This window comes from Phalacrocorax aristotelis, chromosome 6 (genome assembly GCF_949628215.1).
Source record: "Phalacrocorax aristotelis chromosome 6, bGulAri2.1, whole genome shotgun sequence".
In the NCBI taxonomy this organism is placed as follows: Eukaryota; Metazoa; Chordata; class Aves; order Suliformes; family Phalacrocoracidae; genus Phalacrocorax; species Phalacrocorax aristotelis.
Genome location: NC_134281.1, coordinates 35,228,082 through 35,251,787, shown reverse-complemented (window position 1 = coordinate 35,251,787; position 23,706 = coordinate 35,228,082). Strand labels below are relative to the sequence as shown.

At 51.5% G+C, this 23,706-nt stretch overlaps 1 protein-coding gene across 2 annotated transcripts in view; it reads right to left on the bottom strand.

Annotated features, from left to right (window-relative positions):
* Window positions 1–433: 433 nt before the first annotated feature.
* The window catches only part of TMEM121 (transmembrane protein 121), a 39,589-nt gene continuing 16,316 nt past the window's right edge, over window positions 434–23,706 (bottom strand). Inside the window, exons 1-2 of one of the 2 annotated variants that reach the window (XM_075097161.1) lie at window positions 19,207–19,349; window positions 434–5,211 (exon numbers count right to left, since the gene is read on the bottom strand). In XM_075097161.1, coding sequence (XP_074953262.1) covers window positions 3,604–4,542 — 939 coding nt within the window. In that variant the 5' untranslated portion in view covers window positions 4,543–5,211; window positions 19,207–19,349 and the 3' untranslated portion in view covers window positions 434–3,603. Of the gene's footprint in view, window positions 5,212–19,206; window positions 19,350–23,706 lie in introns of those variants that run through there. The other variant, XM_075097160.1, reaches the window with a different exon arrangement.

Here is a 23,706-nt window from a genome sequence, read left to right as displayed (position 1 = left end):
GAAGGCTCAGAGAGGCTCTGGCTTTGCATCTCCAGAGGGTGCCATTGCTCTGGTGTCCCCTACAAGCTATGGAGTGGAACTGGCTCCTTCAGAGGCTGTCTCTTGGCTTGGAAGGAGGCATTCACCTCAGCACTGCCCAGTGGGTTGGTAGCTGGTAGGATGGCAGCAGTTGGGCTCCCAAGTACCACTGGGCTCTCCACAGCAAGGGCAAGGTCTCCTTCATGCCCATGGCCTGTTTTCAAAGAGCAGCAAGAGATGCTGCCCCTGTGGGTTTTCCACTGGAGAGCTTGGAATTTGCATCTCTCCTTCTGCGATATTGTTGTGCTGCTTCCACTTCAGCAGGTGGGAGTCTATAGCTTACCAGGAGGATTTCTCATTTCACAAAGCAGCTCTATTGCCAACACACCTCCTCAGTGGAAAACTGAAAAATTGCTCAGTTCCGTCCTGTTTAAATTTAATTGTTTCCTTTAGTTCTCATTGCCAGCAGCAAAATATCACACCCCCACCCAACAACCAAGCTGGGTGCCTGTCATCCTGCACAGCCACCACCACCATGCTGTCCTTCCTGCTGGTCCCATGGCTCCCAGGGGTCTTGCCTGTGCTGGGCAGGACTGGATTTCAGGGAGGAGGTGGCAGCTTGCATTGCCCTCAGCAAGCACCAGCCAAGGAACATTTGCAGTACACCCATTGCTGTGCTGTCTCCATGTCTCCAAGGTCTTTGCAGGCAGTGCTGGGTCTCCCCTCTGCTCACAGATGCTTGCTGTGCCAACTTTGCCAGCTAACTCTCCTCTCCTCTGCTTCCCAGCCTTCCTTCAGCAGCTGCTGTGGAGGGGCCAGATCGTAACACTTGCTTTCAAGATGGTTGTGTTGCTCAGTCTGAAACATGACGCACACAGAGCCCCTGGGGTACGTGGAACTGCAGAAGATGAGAAAAGCCTCTCCTCCCTCCCTTCGCCACAGAGCAGGCTTTGAGCACCAGTGAGCTCAGATGCCTTTACGGAAGCAGTGCAGTGCACTGCATCCCAGGTGAGCATCACCTCCAGGACCTCCCTTCTCACACCTGCTCCTAACGCAGGGGCTCAGGGCAGCCCTTCCCCAACAACACCCCTCTCCACAACCACAACAACCCCATGTCACCAGTGGAGAGCAGGGCCTTGCAGCCTTAGGGAAAAGGTTGTGGGGACTCTTAAGCCTGCTCAGAGGTTACGGCACCGGGAGGATAAAGCACTATTCCCCATCCATGCAGGCTCCATCCAGGAAGCATAGCCAGACATCCCCCAGGGCAACCTTAGCAACAGATAAGATTCAAGGGAATATTAACTTAACCCAATATAAGGCATGGCTGGAGAGCTAGGTAGCAGGCTGAGGCAGAACAAAAATACATGCAACAACCTGTCAGAGTAACTCCCGGGTAATTTATTTTATCCCCAGGAGAAAATACTGCCGCGGGTGCAGCCTGATGCTGGGTGCTGCCCAAACCGGCACATCCTAGCCCCAGGCTGCACAGCACCGTGCTGGCGCCAGGAGCGCTGCACTTCCAGCACCTGCAGGTTTTCCTCCACTCGGTTCTGGGGAAGAGCTGTAAAACAAAGGCTCATAAATCAATTACCTACCTAAAAGAGTGGCAGAATGTTATTAGATACTTGAGAGTTAATTGTACTGATGTTAATCGCATGTATTTTAATGGCACCAGTAGATATGTAATATGTAATTCCATAGGTATTCCAGAATAATTTAGCAATTTAATTAATTTCTGCTAATACCTTTTAAATCACCTGCCCTCTTCCTCTCTTGTTCTCTGAGGGAAAGGAGGAAGAAACTTTTTCAGTTGGCTAAATCTATTGCAAACTCACTTTTGTTGGCAAAGATACCATTTTGTTTCTCAGTGGATTTATTCCCAGTAGAGAACCCACACCCCCAATGTCATCCCTGGGTGACAGTGTGGCCAAGTAGGGCTGTGATTGGCTGGTCCTAAATTTGGAAGGCTGGATCAGGGCTGGGTGAAATATTCTGGACAGATCATGATGGGCTGAAAATATTAGACTAAAATGATTTGTGGATTTAGGTCAAATTTGTTAAGCAGAGCCAGGAGAAAATGTGGAAGAGAAATGTAAACAGCACCAGGCATTTTATTTCTGTCTCCTCAAAATTAAATGTTTAGTTTAGCAAAAAGCAAAAAGATCCTGTTTCAGCGTGTTTGAGATGCAGCTTTTTTGCTTATCTCCCTTGTGTGTCCCTCCAGGCGAAGGCAGCTGAGAGGTGCCCTACCCCTAGGGCAGCCTTTCAGCTGATAAGGCTTTCTGTCGATGAATGCGGGGCACAGCACCTCAGGACAGTGCTTGGGGCTCCATGGGAGCTGGATATAGGAGGAGATAAATGATTTGGCTATGTGGGAGATGACCCCCGGCAGACTGCCCCCCTCCCTCCCCACGCTGGCAGAAAAAAAACCACCAGAAGCCACTCCTCTCATGGGGCTTTTATTGTTCGGCTGGCCCTCACCTCCTGCCCTGCTGCCCGCAGCCAGCCGAGCTCCTCGACACCGCACACATCAGCAGAGGAGACCCACGCCCAGCCCTGAGCCCAGCCACCTGCCCAGGACAGCGCGTCCTTCCTGGCTCTTTTTTTTTATTTTTTTTTTTTTTTATTTTAAAAATATAGTAGCTGTGGAAAGCAGCCCTCTTTATAAACGCTCGATGTCAGAGTGAAATGCATTGTTGCCATCCTTATTACTAAGCCCTCCTGGGTGCCCGTGCCTGCCTGCAGCAGTGCCGACGGGGCCAGGGCAGCTGCACTGGCTGCTGCAGGCAGGGAGGCTTGCAACGGCAGGGAGAGAGAGAGAGAGACCCTTCTAAAAATAGAAATATTGTGCTGAGTTGCTTGGAGTGAATGAAATACATAAAACATCAGCATTGGATTAGCTTTAGCTTGTCAAATATTGCTCCCAGCAGAGTTGGTGTAGTGCTCCGGTGGAGGCACATTCCCCCTCGTCCTGGGGCAGGGGAGCCATGCTGGCCCCGGCCCTGCTCCCCGCCGCAGGGCTTGCTGCTCTTGCCCACTGCTGACCGCAAGGACACTGGCCCCTGGCCCCCAGGAGCCGTTATAAATAGGAAACTGTAAACACAACCATTGGAGATAAGAGACATCTACTATCACAGGGTTTACTGGTTCAGACATCCCACCCTTCCCCCCAACCCGTACACCTATGCCCCTGTCCCCACTCCATAAAAAGGTTTCTGGTAACAAAATCTTAATTCCAGGCTTGGAGTAAAGGTGAGGTGCTTGAGGAGTAAAAAGGGACATTGCAACCTTAGTGGTCTTTGCTCAGGGGGGGAGAAGGTGGCAGGAGGGAGAAAGAAGGTTAGCTGGTTCAGGTCCTTTGCAAGTTCATTTGGTTTGTCTGGAGGACTCCTAGGGTTATACCTGAGATGAAGACATCTAGGGGACACTCCATAGCTCGATTAAAACATGGTTGGTGTTTTGTGCCTAGAAGAGCCCTTGCTGCCAGGATTTGTTCATTGCGCTCACCCCACGCAGCAAGAGAGCAGCATCCCACCTCCGCTCGCACAGGGCTATCTGAACCAACGCCCGGCTGGGGGTGATCCCTCATGTGTCAAGAATCTCGCTGGTGGGCGATGGCTCGTGGGGGATGCCCTGTGTGCTGTGGATGGTCTGGTTGTGGGAGAGGGAGTTCTGCTGGAGCTCCAGGGCGATGGCATTCTGGGGGAACTCCTTCACCTGCCGCTTGTACTCGAGGAAGGTGCACGCCTTGGTGGCGATCGCGATGATGTTCTTGCCGATAAAGATGGTGGAGACCCTGCTGTCCTGGAACAAGACCATGTTGATGGCCCGGATGAAGATGGTGACAATGTTAATAGTGACCAGGCTGAGGACAGGGTAGAGCATCATTTTTTGCGGGGCAATGTGCTCCCCTTGCATGCTGATCTCACTGAGTGACACACAAGGCAGGATCAGGAGGAGTATATAGCAGTAGAAGAACATGAGCCCCTCTGCCCAGATGGGCAGGCCAGTCCTGTGAGGTTCCCACAGGTTGGCCTGGATGTCCAAGATATCCAGCAGGTCAAGGGCCACCCAGAAGAGGCGCCCCCGTAAGTCCTCTTTCTTCCGAAAGGTCCGTATGTACTCCATGCTGTCTAAGGCCACCAATACCAGGTAGAGCCCCGGCACACAGATGGAGAGGAGCAGGGTCAGGGCTTTCCTGGCCACTGTCTCCAGGTTCTTCTTGTCTGCTTTGTAATTCTGGAAGATGAAGTACAGCTTGATCTCCAGCACGAAGATGTAGAGGAACCACAGGATCATGGCGTAGCCCCTCTTGGCTGTCTTCACCTCCGCCCCCACCCACACTGCCACATAGCGCAGCACGATGAGGAAGCAGATGTCCCCCACCAGCACAATGATGCAGACGCCAATCTTGCGGGGCCCCTGGTTCTGCTCCACCAAGTAGGCGTCCATGAAGGCCATACTGGTCATGATGACGATGGTGGTCAGACAGACATGGCGCTTGTCAGGAGGTGGCAGCACCATGGTGAGATGAGTGGACCTCCCTCTGCACTGGCACTAGGGGAGCAGTCCTGCCGGCGGGGCACGGGGGCACATCCGTGGTGAGCCCAGGGACCAAGGGCTGCTCTGTCCCCTAACCCCAGGAAGAGGTCCCTGGAGGAGCAGCAGCTCAGCTGGCAGCCCTGCTCTCCCTGCAGTCCTGTTCTCCTGGGGCTCTGGGCTGCCCCTACAGACCCTGTCCCCAGCTCTTCACCCTTCGCTGGCTGTGCCCTGCAAGCACCGTGCCTCTGCCCCCAGGCCTCGGCTGGCTGAGCAGCCCAGCCCCAGCCCAGCCTCTGTCACCAGCAGCCAGGGCTTACAGAGGTGCAGGGTCTCCTCGAGGGATGTCCCTCCTCTGCGGCAGGTCCCCCATCGTTGTCAGGGTCTCCAGTGATCCTACAGCACTAATGCACCTCCAGGCTCCAAGCCCCAGATCCCGATACAGATCTCTGGAAATGCAGTAGGTGACTGGGCAGCAGGCAGGCCTGGCTGGCAGGGAAGGAAAGGGAGCTTTCCTCTTCCCAGTGAGACCCTGTGCTCCTCTGGGGTCTGGAGGGTCCCACTGTGTCCTCACAGGGAATCACCTTCACACCTATCACGACGGGGCTGTGCCATGCTCCTGCCGCTCCCAGCTGTATACACATCCCTCCATCCCTGGAAAAGATAGCAGAGAATGAGCATTAGGGTCCTTCCACATGCTGGCCATGGGATGGCGAGGACGACAGCACCCCTCAGCTCCCACCACACTGCAGCATGTGCCAGGCTCCCGCCAGGTACCATCCAACCATTGGGGCACCCACCACCGTGTCCTGTGCATGACTTAATGCAGAACAGCTTTTTATTGAGGATGAACACAGCCTAGGGTGTCCTGCATGGAAACATGGTGTGCTGCCCTTACACAGGCACCCTGCATCCAAAACTCCTCAGCAAGCTCAAGCCCTAGGTGCTCCTGCAGAGAAAGCAGGAACACAACCCAGGTGGAGACAGGCAGATCCACAAGTGCAGTGTACACCACAAAATCCCTCTGGGGCCGCAGCAACCCCAGCTCCAAGTGTCCCAGCCCGGCTGCGTGACAGCTGCAGCAGGGAGAGGCACCCACATGCTCTACGGAGGTGCCAGCCTGGGGGGAGTCTGCTAAATTATGTTGGGGTTTTACCAGTTACTGAGGAGGGGAGCACTCAGCTTCCAGTGAGCTCTCCAGAGAGAGCTCTGGGGTTATTTCTCTCAGCTTGAGCAGCCACCTGATGGGGTGTGGGGAGGCATTTGGTGTGCCAGGCTGCCAGACCCCTGCCCACAGCTGCAGCAGGGGAGGGGGTACAGCAGCTCGTAGGATGTGGGGCACGTCCCTCTTCAAGTAGGTGTGAGGTTAGGGCTGGCCCATGGGGCTTGGGATGTCCCTGGCATGGCAGGAGAGGGGGTAGCAAAGCTGTCCCTGGGGTGGCATGAGGTCTCAGCAGCTTTCTGGACTGGCTCAGCTGCTCATGGGCACAGCTCCTTCTCACTGAGCTATGCTTGCATAATTTGTTAATCTTTTCTGTGCAGGGACCACACCCCCAGGATATGAATAAATCCCAGTGCACTCGAGAGCACTGTCAAACTGCTTACACAGAGTGAAGGACATAATGATCACAGTTGGATGTGCACATCACACATTGCATGACAGCAAGCCCTGCATGGGTAGGAGCTCCCTGGGATGAAAGTGCTTGACCCCACAGACCCCCCTACAGATCACCCCATCCCATCCTGTGGAGCCTTGGCCACCACAGCCATGTCTGCCCACAGATCCCCATCTCTCAGGCAACCTGCGCTTCACCAGCCCTCAGCACCATCCGCCTGCATCATTCGGATGTCAGCCCTGGAGGTAACATCTCCAGGGTGATGCAGCTAGGCTGCTGGGGTCTGCGAGCACTCCTTACCCAGCCCCCCAGGGTTAGGCTGAACCTAGACCTGGATTTGGAGGGCTGCATAGGTGCTGAGCTGAACCCCACATATGCGTGCAGTTTGGCTGCCCTTCCCTTGGGCCGGGGGGCATCCCTGCTTGCAGGAGGGGGACCAGGACCCAGGGAGAGCCCCAGGAGCTGCCAGAGGGACTCAGCACAGAGCCTGCTCAGGACTCAGTGGCACTGCTTCTGCTCCCCACTGGCTGGCTTAACAAGAACACGCACAAACCTGGGTTCTCTCATCTTTTTGGGAGAGAGGCAGAGGTGGAGGCTGAAGGGAAGAAACCAAGCCTAGGGAATTGTAAGCCATTAAAAACCTGCCCTACTTTGCACCGGCAAGTGTATTGCAGCTGCTTATGTTTATGGGGTCTCATTTAAATAAAAACTGGATTCTCTCCTGCTTCAGGGAGAAGAACAACAAAAATGAAGAGGTGGGAAGCCAGATGAGTCAGAGCCAGCCTCAACGTGTGCCTGAGTAGGTGGACACCAGGGACGCATGTACCTGTGCCCTGGTTCCCAAAGGACATAGCAGGCAAGGACATGGTGCTCAGCAAATGTTAGCAGGGGACTTAAAAACTTCTGCCCCTGCCGGGACCCACATGTTGCTCTTCTGGTCCCACTGTTAGACTCATACACAGCTGGGAAAACTGGCATATTAAAATCACTGCTCAGGCAGGAATTGCTCAGAAAGAAACCAAAGAGCCCAGGGAGATTCAAGAGTACCCCTAAACAGTGCTCCCCAGACAAGGCACTCACCACAGCCCTGCTCTCACCAGTGCGGCTCTCTGCGATGCCTTGTATCTACCGTTTAGTGCCTCAATTTGTTCTTTCTTGAGGTTTTGGATAAAAATATACAGTCACTGCTGTAATGGCTTTTAAACTCATGCCAAGTTTTACAGGGGATTTATAGCCAAGGATGGATAATTCCAGATAAATTAGGTCTTTCAGGAGGGAATGGTGGTTTTTCTCTTTCCCCCTTAAGTATTTATGTCTTCAAAAGACAGCGGTTATTTAAAGGGCAGTGGGTGCATCACAGCACATTAAGGTTAAGAAGCAGCTTGCTGGTAAATCGTACCCCTCTGTAAATCAGGGTGAATCTGCCCCTGTGTATTACATGTGTGACCTGGGAAGCCGGGGGAAGGCACGCACTCCCAGCCCAAGCTGTCCTCACGCCTATATGAAAGCACACAGAAAAACCCTACCCTGCCTCTCAGTGAATACCCAGGGTACCAGATGTTATTAATTCATGGTGTTTACAACAGCAGCAAACAAGTCTTTCACCACTGGTGCTGAGCAGATTGTTTTCAACAAAAAATATGCTCAAACAGTGGATTCTTCCCTCCCATCCGCTCCTGAATGATTCGCAGCAGCTTGGGATAGGTTTGATAAACATGTTCATTTGTCGCGGTGACCTTTCAGAGCAGATGAAGGGGATCGCGCGGCTGAGCTTAATCACAGGGCTCGAGCACTGCTTTCTCTCGAGTTAAATCCTATAGTACCCAGGGCGAGAACCTCTCTTGCCTTTTGCAAATAGTTTCCAAGCATCTGCTGTGGTGCAAGCTCTTCTTATTATTTTCTAGTTGTGCGAGAACTGGTAATTTTCCCGCCTCTTGCAGCTCTGGTGCTATATGGAAATACGGAGGTCTCTGCTTATCCGTGGAGCAGAGCTTGCTCATTTGAGTGACGAGTGACCATCCTACCAGGAAGGGGGCACGTAAAACTCTCCTCAGAGGACTATTAAGAAAAGCAGGTAGTTTTTAAACAGCCATACTCTTGGAAATGCTGATTCATAATTTTTAAACAACTGCATTTGACTGTACATTCAGCAACTGCTTGAGAAAGGTGCTGGATAAACAAGAAAATGAGCATGTCAGATAGACATAAGAGCATATCTGAGGCAAATATTTATTTAGACAAGTATTCACAAAATTTTTCTTCCTGCAGGGATGCTTGTAAATAAAAGGCAGCTCACCTGAATGCAGTAAGCTTAGAGTGTCATGGATGCCAGCAAGCCAGACTGGCACCTTCCTATAGGAAGGGATCCCTTTGCATCCCATTTGATGCCAGGGCTCCCACGAGCACGTATTGCAGCGATGCATCAGTCTTGGCAACTATGGGCCTCCTTACCAGGACAAAATTCAATCCATAATCGCATATTCTCCTCTACCACTACTCTATGCAAACGACTCTGTCGCTTGTATTGGGGCAAAAAGGTGCACTCGATAACATACCACAGCAGCTTATGATCAGCTGGTGAGACGCAGCCCAAGTGCAGTGTCCAGCCACACCAGTGAAGACTGGCAGCATGGCATGGGGACATGCAGCAGCAGCATGTCCCCTCTCCATTTCTGGGCCAGGCAGGGTACAGGAGCTTGCTTGGGGACACCCCATTTCCCAGCCCAGCCTGCCTCTTCCCAGCATCCCTACAAGGCCAGAGAGGCTGCGGTGGGAATGTGGGGGGCTGTGATTTCCTGGAGAGACAGGGGGTCCTGCAGTTGAGTCCAAACCCAAACTGAAGTGCAGGGTTTGCACTGTCACCCCTGCCCTGCTTCCTTTGGCACTGAGGGAAAACAAGCAGCAGAGATGCAGCCAGCCCCTGCCCTTATTACTCTAGTGCCTCTGCTCTGACCGTGGAGTTATTTCTTGGTCTTGTACCTGTTTTTCCCAGCCCTCCCAGCTGCTATAAAGCACCTGTGGTTATCTGAAGACAGGTGGTCACAGCCTTGCTTCACCATTAACCCAGGCAATTTGGAAGAAAATTAGACTGTGCTTTCCACTGCGACGCTGCTGGCTTGTTGCAGTGTGATTAATTACTGGTCACCCTGCTGTTACCCATCACCAGTGCCTTCCTGCATCCCCTCCTGCCTCCGCCTGTTGCCTGTGCCCGGCATCACCTGGGATGGCACCAAGCACCGCACTCGAGAGCCGCGCGGGTGCAGGGAGCCGCTGGCATCCCTGCACACCCACACAAATCCCATCTCCCAGGTCTGGGAGCAAGGGGCCACAGGCAAGCCTGGAGGGCTTGTGGAGCCACTGTCAAAACACAGCCTCATTAATGCCAGCAGGCACTTCCCAAACCCTGGCTCTACCTGGCAAATTAGTTTAAATTATTTAAATGATTTGAATTTTGTCTATAAATAAAAGAGGGAGTGAGCGAGGCAAAAGTATACACAACGTGCTTCCCAGGTAGTTAGGATGCCATATTGCTTAAAGCTTCATTTGCGCTTTAATTACTTTGATTTATTCCAGCTTTGCTGGGTGTAAATCCAAAGCTCCCCTTTAGTCCTTCCACCCTCTGAAGAGCTGCTGTTCCACAAAGCCCTTTCCCACACACGTTCCAGTCCCCAGCTGGAAGTGTCCACCCCACCATGCCCTGCGCTGGGTCATGGCACTGTCCGCACTGTGGGGCGGGATGAGGCGATGGACAAGGCCACCTTTTGCGAGGACTAAAAGCCAGCTGTGCTTCAGAGGTCAGGGCTGGGAAGTGGCTCTTAATTGCTTGCGCTTTTTGTGACCCACTGAATTATTCGCAAGCTCTGTGCACCACGTAAGGATGGGATTTACAGGGAGAGCAAATTCTTCTCTGACTAAGGAACTATAAATCATGTCACCCCCGTGCCATTGCATTTTCCTGCCTCACTCTGCTGAAAGTCAGTGCTGGTGGGTGTCTCATTCAGCCTCACTGACCTGCAGGCTGGGATTTTTCCTGTGCCTACAGGGGAGTCCCTGGGGACTGATGAGGGGGGGGATGCTCGTACCCTGGGGAACGGGGAAGGTTGTGCCCTGCCTCCTCCAAGACAGCACTGGCATCTCATCCTGTGAAGAAAATAAGATTGAGGAAGATTTTTCCTGACTCTGCCCACTAATACTGTCTGAAGGAGGAAACAGGCCGCTCGGTATTGATTACAGATAATTTACCATAGGCACAGGGGAAACAGGGAAAGAGCTGCAAACTGTTACCAGAACCTGCCCAAAATAAACAGTGCAGCAGGGCTGGCAGAGAAACCAGCTCCTGCTTATACCAGTGAGTGCATCCACTGTGCTCTTACACTGCAAACCCCTTGATTCCCTCAGGGGATTCATTTCTCCCCCCTTTCCCAAAAAGAAACCCAAGCAGAAGGTATCAGACCTGTTGCCTGAGTAGAAAAAATATAAAATCACTCTCTCAATCACATCATTTTTGTGATGGGGTGGGGAACTTCTGCTTGCCCAAAGCAGATCCCTGCGTGAGATGGATGGCCTTTTGTGTCCTTAGCCCTGTCCCCCGTGGCTGTCCTGGCCAGGGCTCCCCCACCAATGCAGCCAGCTGGAGCTGCCAGGAACATCTCCCTGTTCACAAAATGCTGAGTTTGATGATATTTGACAGATGTGTCAAAAAAGAAAAAAAGGCTTTTTAGATATTTCGAGTGTTTAAACATAGTGTTTAGAGAAGGTAAATGATTCATTTTGACTTGTACATAAAACGTTAAATTAAAATACTATGTTTTGACACTACCAAAACAACTTACCGTTTTCCCAGCAAAATGTGCTGTTCCTTTAGAAGAATTGCCTGGTATTTCCAAGTTGGGTGGATTTTCAAGATTTCATTCTGATCTGGACCAAACCCCAGATTTAAGTGTCAAAATCCCCCACAGTTTGTTGGTTTGGACATAAAAACCAGGGCCCTGTCTGTTTGGGTGTGCATTTGTCACAGTGGGAGATGCACATGGAGCTCAGTGCCCATGGCATGCAGGTCTTGCTTGCAGTAGCGTCCCCATCCTCTTCCCCCCATCATGGGCTCCCTGCACCCTCTGCTCACACCTCAGCAGAGCTTTCCGCACTGGTCCTGGGGCTCTTCCACCCTCTGCTACCTCAGGGGTCCTCCTGGACCTGCCCCACCCATAGGGACCTGCTCCTCCTTTGCCAAAGTCCATCAGCATCTTCCCCATGCCCCACCCTCCTCCCACCCCAGCACTCCTGGAAACACTGTGCTCAGCATTGGCTGTCCCAGCGACGACAGGACTTGCCCCTGCCAGGGGAATTTGGCCCAGCTATACTCTTTTTTTCTTGTTTTCCAGGCACTTTTTTGAGACACCGATGGATTTTAAACATTTCCTCCAGTACAATCCTAGCCCACCCCAGAGTGTGCTGTCAGTAGATATAACCAACACTCTCGCTGGTCCCCTAGCTATGCCACTGGTGAAAGTGCCAGTTCCCCACGCAGGACCTGTCCCCTGCCTGAGAAAATACTTTGATTTCAGCTGAAGGAGCTATGCCATCCTTGTGCTGGGGGTGAAGCACGTCACACGTGCACAGAAGTCCTCTTCTCCCAGCCGTGGCAGGGTTGGCAGTGCACCTGAGACTTGCACTGCACAGCTGATCTAACTAAAATACAGCAATACACCACCAACTTTAACCTCTGCTGGTACCTACCTAGGCAGACAGACCTAATCAAACTGGTCACCAAGTTTCACCTGCAAGCAAAGTCAGAGCTTTGATTTTCTCTGTGCTACAAATAGGCATAAATGCAAACACCAGGACCAAGCCAGGCCAGGAGCATAAAACTTGGATCCTATTTCAGTAGCTTGAGGCTGTACTTTTGTGTATGAATCACTGCTACGCCCTCAAATAACCTCACCTTATCGGTGTTGGCGGAAAGGCAATTACGGAGCCAGTGTTCAGTCCTCAGGGGGATGCTTTCCCCCATTGCCTGCTGGAAATCCCTGTAGATGGAGGATGGAAAAGCTCCCTGCTCTTGATGGTTTTTGTCCTTACTCTCCTGGGTGCTGGCGGGGAGGCATGAATTTTCCTGTGAGCAATGCTCCCAGCACCCTCTCTCAACACACCAGAGTACTCTCAGCACTGCTCTGGCAGCATCAGGTGCCTGAGAGCCAAGGAGCTCTGGCTGCCCCTCATCTCATCTAGGCATGATTGAGAGGGAGTGAGCTAATTAACAGAAAATGGAAGCTCATGTGTGAAGCTATAAATAGGAGAGTGCTGGGAGTTTCCCAGTGCTAGAAACATGTTTGCAGGGGAAGGGGCTGCTGGGAGCTGTGGGGCAGAACTCCAGAAACCTTCTAGGGAAGGTGAATCTGAGCTTAAAGCTTCATCAAAGCAGGCATTTCCTACCTATGTGAGACAGCATTTAGGCAGGGATGATTCTGCAGTGAATGGCTGAAGGGATGAGGGGCTGGCTTGAAGGCTTTCTTCTAGAGCCCTGGGCAGAGAGGCACCTGCTGGTTTCTCTGACCTGGGGCTGGACAGGCTAGCAGACTGAAGGCAGTAGTTGAGGGACCTATCCTCTTACCCTGTTACTTACCCACACAATGCAAGGAAAGGTTGTGAGCAGCAAGTGGCTGATACATATAAGCCAGGGTGAGCTTGAAAGGTAAGAGCTGGAAGGACAGAGGAGTCTGACTCTCAAACTGCAGTCCTGGAGACCCCTGCTACTTGATGCTGAAGGTATTGAGCATTTTCTGCACTCAATGGCTTTTGGAAGGTGGTGTGCCAGCTCCCATAGGAAGCTCTGTGATAGGGTGGAAGGACAGCAAGAATGACTGCGCCCTGCTACTTTGAGAAAGCTTCCCCCTTGTCTCCCCAAGCGAGCAGAAGCCTGGGTGCTCAAGGAGAGGAATTAGCTTCAGCATTGTGTGGGTGGGGAGGCACTGCTGGAGGCCAACGGGCTCACCTGCTAGACCCAAGAGACAGCTCCTGCACAAAGCAAGGGGGCTTCTCTGCCCTTCCTGGGAGCTGCCTCAGGTTTGTCCCTGCTGCCAGGCTGTGGTGGCATGTTGCAGCCTGGCAGCAGTCAGAAACAATTATGCCCCTGTTACTTCTTCTCTGCCCTGAGCATGGGGTTAGTGGAGGTGGGATGAGCTGGGCAGCATGCAGAGCATGAGACAGGCAGTCTGCTGCTGCTGCCATCAGTCTGGCCTTTGATTAAGAGTGATTGTTCTGCTCTTAATTAACACAAGGCAGCTGCTGGCCACTCTGGTGGAATGGGGGAGCAGAGCCCAGTGACTGTGATAAAAGGAGAGCGTGTCTGCTGGCTCCTGCTGAGCCTGGCAAAGCTGCTCTCTCCACAGCCATGCATGTGGGCTGCCTGTGATGCCACCTCCAAACCTTGCTGGGGAACTCTCCCTGTCCTGCGATGCCATGATTCAGCTGCTGTGTGAACTAGTGGCAGAGATGGGGGGGATCTGGTTAATCTCGGGCAAATTTGCTGCTGTCTGTTCTCCCATTGTGCCACAGGCAATGCCTGGCTGGCTCCCACAGGGTTTATTCCCCCATCTTCCTCACAGAGGAGACCTTCCTGAGACAGACCTTCTCCTGTGACAGCAGGTCTCATCCTTTGGTGACACCTGCTGCTGCTCACCCAGATTTAAGGCAACCATCTGCCCTGCATGGGGCAGTTCCCCGTGAGATGAGAGGGCATCCCAGCTATTTTTGCTCCCTAGTGAAGTGACTTGTGTACAGGCAGCAGGGCATGGGTGTATTCTAGTAAAAGTTTCACTAAGAACATAATTTCTTTTTGCCGAGTTCAAGTGCAACAAAGCTCACCTCAAACCTCAGCAATGCAAGGACAGCAAGCAAGACCAAGCAGGTGGGTGACTTGCAAAATCAAGGGACCTTTGCCTTGCCATGCACTTGGTGAATTTATTTTGGCAAGGCTGGTACAATTGTAATTATTGATAGCAATACCTCACTGCTGATCGTTGTGAAATCTTAGCAAGATGAGAACTCCCAGTGGTAGGTCTTCCAGCAGACAACTATTCACTTGTCTGGTCTTAAATCATGGTTGAGTCATGGTAGGGAGCTGGAGATGGGCCTCAGTGGACTCTGCTCTACATTCATTCCCCATCATTTAAGTTCATGCCACTGCTGGATCCTCTTGAGGGTGGTGCGCTGATGGGTGTGCTGTGGTGCTTGTTAGGCTCAGGATAATGGCAGGCAGATGTGGTTGGCCCTCCATGTAGGCACCAAGCTCAAGGTCACTCTCCCCATCCTGTGCGTGCCTGAGCTGCTGGGACGGGGGCAATGCTGGCATCTGCTGCTCTGACATCACTTGGGAAACAAACATTGCACCCATCTCAATGCAGTGCAAGCAAAATAATGCTAGCCCAGAGGTCGCCAGGGAGACATTTCTCTTCCCCTGGTTTCCAGCCTTCCTTCTACCAGCTATCTAATAACTCTAATAAAATCTGTCTTGCTGGTGTCTAATTCAATTCCAGCATCCAGAGACCAGACTTTTTATATCACTCACAGACCTAACCAGCTACATCCTTGGCCTACCAGCCAGGCCAAGAGGCTGCTGCAGGCTACTCCAGAAAAGAGCAATTACCTGGGATCAGAACATGCTTTCCTGATCAATTACATGTTTATAGGTTCTCCTTGGGTCACACCTAATTGATTTATTTAGATGCTTGAACACCATGGTCAGAAGCAGCTGATGACTTCCAGACTGAAGTCTGGGCACTAAATGAGGTGCCTTCTATTTCATCTCGAGAACAACTCTCCACAGCACCTCCTGTTTATACCCTTATACAGCACTTGGTAATCTGCAGTGTGTTCAGCCTAGTGCCATCTCCAGTGAGCAGCTGGGTTTTGACTCCTGCTCTAAAGGCAAAGGACTTCCAAGGTTGCATGGAGAGTCGTGACCAAGCCTAGCTCTCCAAATTTGCTCCAGCACCTGGAAGCACAGGGGCAGAAAGGTGGCTCTGCTTCATGGAGCATCTTCTGGTCCCTGGCCCTGGGTGGCTGCAGGGTCACACAACAGAGCCAGAGCTGCAAATGCCCTGACCTGATTTTCCAGGAGCATGTCTGACAAAGGCTTCTGGTTATCATCGTCTTCACAAGGAGGATCACCCATGCTGTGTCACATGCTAATGAACCACTGCACAGCTCCCAGCAGGAGGGATTTGTGTCTCCACAGTGCTGCCCCCTCAAAGGTCCTCCATCCACCTTGCAGGCAGCGACACAGCAATGCTCTAAGCCACTTGGGAGCCACAGCCGAGACATGCTGGGAATTGCCACAGCCCCTTGCATGGGCACCAGCCAGCATGCAGCTGGGAAGGGGTCAGGGTAGCCACAGTGAGCATGTGCTGGCGGATTTGAAGTAACAACCTGTATATCTCAGTCAGGATCTCTGGTACCCTCTCCTTTTCATCCATCCCGTGGTGTCAGCCAGTCAGGGACACTTCTATGCCTCGTGAGCTCAGCTCACCAGTGGCCCAGCCAAAACACCCATGAGGTGCCCCTGCAGGGGTTTGAGCTGCAGATTAGGCAGCACCCCATCATGCAGGAGGTATACGCTGCTTGTTTGGCTGAGGGCCTGTTTGGATTGAGCTGTTGGTTTTTCAGGCTTTCTTTGCTAATGAAATTCTTTCCCTCCTGCAAAACAACCCTTCATTAAAAAAAAAAAAGAAAAAAAAAATCTAAGTCATCAATCCTTGTTGAGATTCCGTGCTCAGAAGGGACCCACATGTCACACCAGCCCATGGAGTGCTGTGAGCCAGGGAGGGCAAGTGGGCAGGAGCCCCATCCCTGGGAGTGGGGAAGCTCCTGGGCTCCTTGCTGCCAGGTCCCAGGCAAGGAGAGCTCTCAGCACAGAGGCTGCACTGAAACTGGGAGATGCTGCGGCTTCCCCGTCTGACAGCGCAAGCAGGCGTCCGCTCCCCCAGGAGGATGTGAGCTGCGCTGGAGCTCATTGCCAAGTAGATAAAATATTTATGGTTGCTCTCTCTTGCTTCCCGATTCAAGCCACGGTGACTTATTTGTTACAAATTTACATGCATGTTTAAAGGTATCTTTATATTCCTTCTAAGTACAAAAGGTTTATTTCTCCATGTAGCATTTTGCCAGTCAGAATCAGCCACCCCATCTACTCTGTGCCTGCATTTGTCCCCGGCTTCAGTGCTCATTTTCCTCTTGGTAATGATTATCATTATACTAAGAAAAATGGGTCATTTAGAGGAGTTTCTCCCCAAATGAAAGGCTGTGGGATACAGGATATCATTAAAATTCTAAACCTGACTTCCAACCTCAAAAGCAGGCTCTTGCTATTCGGGTATCTCTGTGGATGGGAGGGGAGGAGGGGAGAGGGTGCACGATGAATGTGCTTTGGCCACAAAATGACTTGCTGAGTCCGTGAGGCCTGTGCTGCCAACATCTGTGCTGGCATTAAATGCCCCGGGGCAGAGGCCGTTGCTTGCCCAACGGCGGAGGGCAGAGGCTGCCCCCCAGCCAGTGCATCCATGGGGCATGCATCGCACCCGTTTCCCAGCTATGCCATGCATGGGACAGTGCAATCAGAGCAGGCAATGGGAGCTAATTCCTACCATAAAAAGAGCAATTTATCTCCTGCCAGGAGGGATGTGGCCAGGTCAGGTCCCCTGGAGAAGGGGAGGCTGGCAGGCTTAAAAGGACAAGGGAAGAAAGCAGGATGAAGTGCTTTGATGCAGCATCCCTGGAGGCAGGGATTGCCTGCCTTGCCCTTACACATTGCTAGGACTTAAGCAACCCCTGTCTGAGAGTGTCAGTGCTGTCCTGTGAGCCAGCTGGCTGTGGGCTAAGACCTGCTACCAGTCTCTCCAACATCCCCATCCCCATGACAGCAGGTGCCTGGGGACGGAGAAGATGCTCAACCAAGGTCTCTCCCCACTTCCTCAGCCCTGGATCTCAGCTGCCAGCACCGGGGTCCCTGCCAGGCTCCAGGCTGACTCTTCACCTCCTCATTCCTGATGATAGGAAAGCACACCCTACCTGAGCTGGATGCTAGCTTTGTCCATGATGGCAAATCTCCCACCTGGCTGGTGTTCTGTGCTCCCTAATCTCCAGCATGCTGCTCCCCTAGAGTCTTGTTTCTGTCTCCTGGTATCCCTAGAAGGGGCTTCATGGGAAATGTTTTGCTTGGAAAGGCTATGCAACTTCTGTGCAAGCCTGAAATTGTGTACACAGCTGTAAGGCAAAGCTAATCCATTTTGCAGCTTAGCCAGCTGCTGAAAGATGCTATTCTGGAGTGGGGAACTGCTAACTGATTTTCTCCCCCCTGTGAAATGGGAGGGACAAGGAATATTCACAGGATGACAGATGGAGACAGACCCAAAATGGCTAATTTAGAAACATCTTTTAAGGAGGGAGACTTGCCCAAAATTGTCAGTTTTTGAAGTCGGTTCTTTCTAACTGTGCTCAGAACAGACTAATTTTTCATTCTCCTTTTTCACATTTTAAATCAAAATGCATATGGAAAACTCTCTTCTGCTGATCACAGACAAGCAAACACATGGTGGCTAACACCACATCGCACACGCAACACGCAGGAACAACCCCATCGGCTTGTTGCAGTGACTACATTAAGCAGCTCCACACCAGAACATTGACCTTGCACGGTTACAGCCAGGAGTTACCATCATGCATCACTTCCAGGCTTGCCATGCCTGGACGTGTGGCTCTCCCCATGCTACACAGTCCCCAGGCACCCAAAAACTGGCAGCTGCAGAGCTGGGCTCCCTGCTGGGGAGGACAGAGGCAGGGGAGCATGGGTGGGATGCAGGGCATCCCCAGGGCAGGGCAGGGAGAGCAGCTTTCCTCCTCCTCGGGGCCATGTCTCCATTAGGGGTGTCTGAATGCGAAGTTAGTTTTGGTCCAACAGACAGGCTGAAAACCCAAAATAAATTATTTCTGTTTGACCGCCATTTAATAATTTTCACTTGGGTTTTTGAGCAAAATAAAAACCGGCAAAGAATGGTTAGGAATCAACCTGAGACACTTTGTTCATCCCCAGAAAAGTATCCTTTCTCTCTGGGGTTATTTTACCCTTCTCCTCCTCCTCCCCTCTGCTGCTAACTTTAGATTGACTTTAAAGTAGCAAACTAGTTGGACTTTTCAGAGAGAATAAAGAAGATAAACACCACATTGTGTGGTTTGCTAGAAAACACAGTTCCAGGGGAAGAGGATTCAAACCTCATTCCCACCCAAGTAATGTCAGAGAAAGAAAAGAGCAATAAAACCTCTTTCTATCCACTAATGGCCACAGAGCTATCACAAACCTTTGCCCTTTCTCCCCTGGTGGGAGGGAAGCTCATCCCTGCAGACGTGGCAGTAAAGTGTGGAACAGTTCAGAAATTTCCCAGTTTTTCAGAGAAAACATGAAATGTGGTAAATGCCTCTTTCTGGCAGATGTTTCTCACTGAATTTTCAACTGTAAGAGGCATGGGAAAAACGGTGTTTGTAGAGCAACACAGAGGCCTTCCTCCTGTACAAAACAGGCGATCACAATGACCTGCTAAGAAAGCAGTGAGACTGGGAGAGACTGGAGGGTTGCTGCAGCCTGGGTCACTGCTGAGCTGGGAGAAAGCCCACCAGGCTGCAGAGGCACAGTGGGTGCACTTGCAATCAGCTTTTATTTGCATTCTGAAACCTTCTTCTGGAGGCCCTCCTGGCCTCCCTAAGCCCTATGTGAATTATTTGCACTGATTTTTGCACCATTTTCTCTCTCCCACCCTTGCTCAGCCTTACCTCCAGCTGGCACACCACCACCCTCCCACAGGGTCCCCCATGACTGCAGCCCCCTCCCCCCGATTTGTCTTTTAGGCAGCCGTTTCTCGTTAGGATTTCTGGCAGCCCACCTCCCAGCACAGAGGGGCCTGGGGGACCCTCCGCCACCACAACTCCAGGAGTGCTTGTCTGCTCCCTGGCCCTGTGCATTACAACAACGCTTTCCTGTACTTACATATTCACATGACACGAGCTCTCTCCCACTCTGGGTAGTTAATTCCTGTGTAAACAGGTAGCTAACATCTGCCGCAGCAGTACCACAAAGGCCACACCTTGTAGCCGCCACCACCACACTCAGCTCCTGGCCGCAGGGATGTCCCATGTCCCATGCAGTCACTGCTCTCTGGGCAGAGGCAGCCTGGAGAGGCTGGGTGTGAGCACGTAGGTTAACCATTGGACAGAAAATGTTGAATTTCTGTTGTTGGAGGGGTGCAGCAGGAATGTGCAATTAAGAGGGGGCGGTCCTTGCACCTCCTAGCCCTGACCTGGTGCCTGCCTGGCCCCTCTTGCCCCAGTGGAGTGGCTTTGAGGCAGGGTGCAAGGGAACGGGGCAGCAGGCACCAGTCAAAGAGTTAGCTCACTACAAAACCAGCTGCAAGGCATTCTCACCCTGAAAACAAGAGGCATTAAGGACCCGGGTCTGTGCAACTGGGGAATGGCTTTCAGGCACAAAAGCCACTGCAGCTGAGCTCTTCTAGGGGAAACAGTAGTAGCAGTGGCTTCTTGCTCTGTCCAGGCATGGAGTGTCTCTAGTCACCCTAGGGGCTGATTTCATCATGATTTCTGCTATTTCAGGCTTTGGTAAATCAAATGAGTGAAAAAAACCCAAATGCTGCTGCAAGCAGCCAGGCCTGGCCTGTGTTTGCTCCTGCTGCGCACTGGGAGGGCACGCTGGTCTGGGGCTGATGGTGCTCCCTGTTACGGTGCTGGAGGAGCTGCCTTCCTTGCCCTGGCTGGAGCTCGGTGCTCTGCTAAGTGGAGCTGTGCTTTTGGGATAGAGCTGCCCCACTGCCTAGCTCTCCAGCCAAGCAGCACCTGCCACCAGTACAACCCAGTAGGACACAGGGATGGTGGGACCCTCCTTTCACCTTGTGCCATGTCCTACGGAGCCCTGACCCCTTCCTGATGAGTATATTGCTTGAGCAATTGCTTCATCACTTAGTTCAGCTTTCTGCTTACTCAACTGTGGGCTCCTGCCAAAGGAGGGACGGGCCTTCCAGGCTGCTCTTGGCTGACACCATGGCACTTGTACTTCCTTCCCTGGGGACAGCCATTAGTGCTATTAGCTCCGTGCTGCTTTCCCTGATGAGTGCTGGCCCAGGTAGGGGATGTCTCAGAGGAGCTCTTGGCCAGCGGGGATGCATCCCTGCTTCTGTGGGATGTGCTTTGGGCTGTTTCACCCAGCATTTTGCTTCAGTTCAATTTTGGGGGGTTTCTTCCTGACTTGGGAGCCCCACAGCCCTTCCCTGAACTCTCTTCTTTCCAAATCCCTCTTCCCAGCCTCCTCTGTGTGTCACAGCCATCACCCTACTCCAGTGTGACATGCTGGGGCTGGTGGCTGGCTGTTTGTGTGCGCTACATCCTGCAGGATGCCCCATAAGTCTCTGGCCCTTAGCAATGGCAGGACTGGGAGAGCACAGCTAGATTCAGGCTTGCACTAATTTGACATCAGGTCAGCTTTAAACTGATTAGGGAACATCCACTACAAATCCTGAATTAGTGCAGTTTATAACTAAATAATAACTATACACGGCTTTCCAAAGAGTAAATTACATGTGCATAAATATACCCCTTCTGTACATTTAAACAAGGTCTTGAAATACAACCAACCATTTGTCGCCATACAAATCTGCCACTGCCAGATTGCCACTAATGCTGGGATTCCCTTTTCTGCTCAGCAAGGAGTCATCCCCCCAGTTCATACATAGTTTGGCCCACAGCTCTCGGCTGAGCATTGTCAGTAAGAAAACAATGCGGTTAAGGAGGAAGGAAAGAACGAACCTCCTACAATAAACACAGGGCACATCTGTCCCCTTTCTGTTAGCTGACAGACATGCTACACTGAACACCAGATCCTAGGAAGTCATCACTTATCCCTGGGTCTTGCTAGACAGCATCTGCTGCAGGCAAGATTATAGATGGACTGTTAGAAGTGATAGTAGATGCTAAGATCCCATTACAGGCGTCATTTCTTCTGTCAACACATGGAGAGTTTATATCTGCAACTTCTATTTGGTGATGGTGAGCTCCCAGACATGAGGAGGCTCCTCAGTGTCAGGCGATGCACATTCCTGTGGGCTGGAGATAACCCATAGCAGCAGTGTTCTGGGACTCTGCAGCAAGAACCGGCATTACTCATTTTGGGCAGTGCTCACCAGGGAAGGTTTCTGGGAAAATCTCCATCTTTTGGTACAAATGTTACATATCAGGAACATGGAAAAGAGTCATCAAGTCTAAGCTAAGCAAGGCCATGCCACTTTCCCCTCCCCTACTGCACTGAAAGTAGTAGAAAACAGATTTGGTTTTTTCATTTGGAAATTAATCCACTTGGAGGGAAGAAAAAAAAAACAGAACAAACCCAATCTAAGCAATCCATGCTTGGGTCACGTTCGGATGCAAGCCCTGAACCAGAGCCTTGTGCTCCATCCCCAATTTAACCAGGAATCAGCTCACTGCCTCAGAGCGCCCAGCAGCCAACGGGGTTTTGCTGGCAGCAGCTGCTTTTGGCTCTCTATAACCCTGAATACTAATACGAAGGAAAATGGGATGGGTAATTTAATCCTATCCTCCCAGAAGCAAAGCAACACACAAGCCTGCTCATCCTCTTCTACAAGTTTAGCCCAACAGTGTATTAAAAAGCTGCCACTGGATTCTTGCCAGCCCCTACTTAGCTAAACTACCTGACTCTGCAAAATAGCAGAAAATTCACCATTCTGTGTCATTTCTGACCCTTGGGAGAATGACCCACATCCGTCTGGAAATCTGACTCCCTGAGCCAGTGGGAGGCCAGTGTAATTTGGGAAAATGGATGGAGTGATGAAGGCTTTTTTGTGATATCGGGCATGTTTCCTGCGGACATACTGCTGCCTGGAGCCTCAGCTCAGGGTTTCCTCCGTCGCTCCACTGTAAGCTCATGAACAGTAATTAATAAATCTGTCCCTGCTCACTTATAAATAGTTTATAAAAGGTTCATAAATGATTTCTAGATGTTTTAATGAATAGTTAATCAATTGTTGCAGGGCGCAACAGGTCAGCAGATTGCTTATAGCCCTCAATTACAATGTCTGCTGATGAGCTTATAAGCATCAGCAGGACTTCACTGATGTCTGCGACAGGCTTATAGCAGCTCTAAAGAGTTAAGAAATAATTAATAAATTATGCGAGTATTCTTAATTAAAAGCTTTAGAAGGCCATTGAAAAATGCATTCTTGGAAAGCTGTGGGCAGTACAGTAAGCATCTGTACCTGGGTTTGAACCCCTACCTCTGAGGATCACAGCTGGCAGAGAGGTGACAGGCCAGCCTGGTGGGGAACCCGACTGCACGAAGAGCAGCAAATTTCCTTTGTTCAAGGCAATCCTGCCGATGACAGAGAATCTCTGTGCCTCCATGGGCTGGAGCAAGACAGACTGCTCCTGATCCCCTCTGAGCCCAGCAGCAGGATGCAGCAGCGCCCACACCAGGGAGTTCGGCCACCTTGTCCCAAGCTGCTGCAGAGCATCCTCCATGTGTAGGCTGCTGTGGGGAAGGCGTTGGAAAGCCAGGAAACATGGCTGCTAGGGAAACTGAAAATTTCCCAGTTTTGTGGGGCTCTGGCCTTGCGTCTTTGGACACCAAAGTGCTCTTCCCTCCTGGCCAAAGGGTGATTTGGGGTAAGGTGCTGCTCCCCTGGCCTCAGCATCCCCCTCTGCCAAGGGAGGATGGCGACGCACAGAAATGCAGTAGCAAGGAGCTGTGCACTACCGCACCATGAGCAATAATGTATATGGTGTTTGGCCTCCTTAGCAGAAGTGCTTTATTATCATTAAATGCTGAATATTTCTGGATGATAAAAGCAATTAAGTGTAAAAAAAGGTAATGATCCATTCCATACTGCATCCAAAAGATATGAAAATCCCTCATAAAATTATCACCCTAGCACAGAATTGGACCTAAATATCTTTATAATGTAAGACGGAGAACTTTGCTTACAGTCGGAACATTTGTAAGGCATTCAATTAGCCACCGGAGGGTTTCTTAGTATTCCCCAATTCTCCATGAGCACAGAGGCAATTACAGGAGATTCTAACTTTTTAAATTAAAGACAAAAGAGATGAGAATTTGGATAAAACCTGTTCCCAGGCTCACCCTGGAATGTACGTGCAGAGGAAATTTCACGCAGATCAGGCTTAATTTCCTGCACAATTTAGTTTACGCCAGAGCAAGACTCTTCCTGCGCATTTGCTGGAAGGACCTTCTGTGTGGGAAGGGGACTGGTACGTGATGTACCACTCTGCGAGTGGGTCCTGAGGATGGTCCCGCGAGGGGCTGGAGCAGGATGCTACCCTTTGTCCCCCTCCTGCTCCCTCCACAGGCCCCACCACCTCTGCAATGTCCCCAAGCCTGTCAGCTGGCATCCCATCCCCCTCACAGAGCCACTCTGAGGGTGTCTGCCATGGGGACTCCCATCCCCCTTGT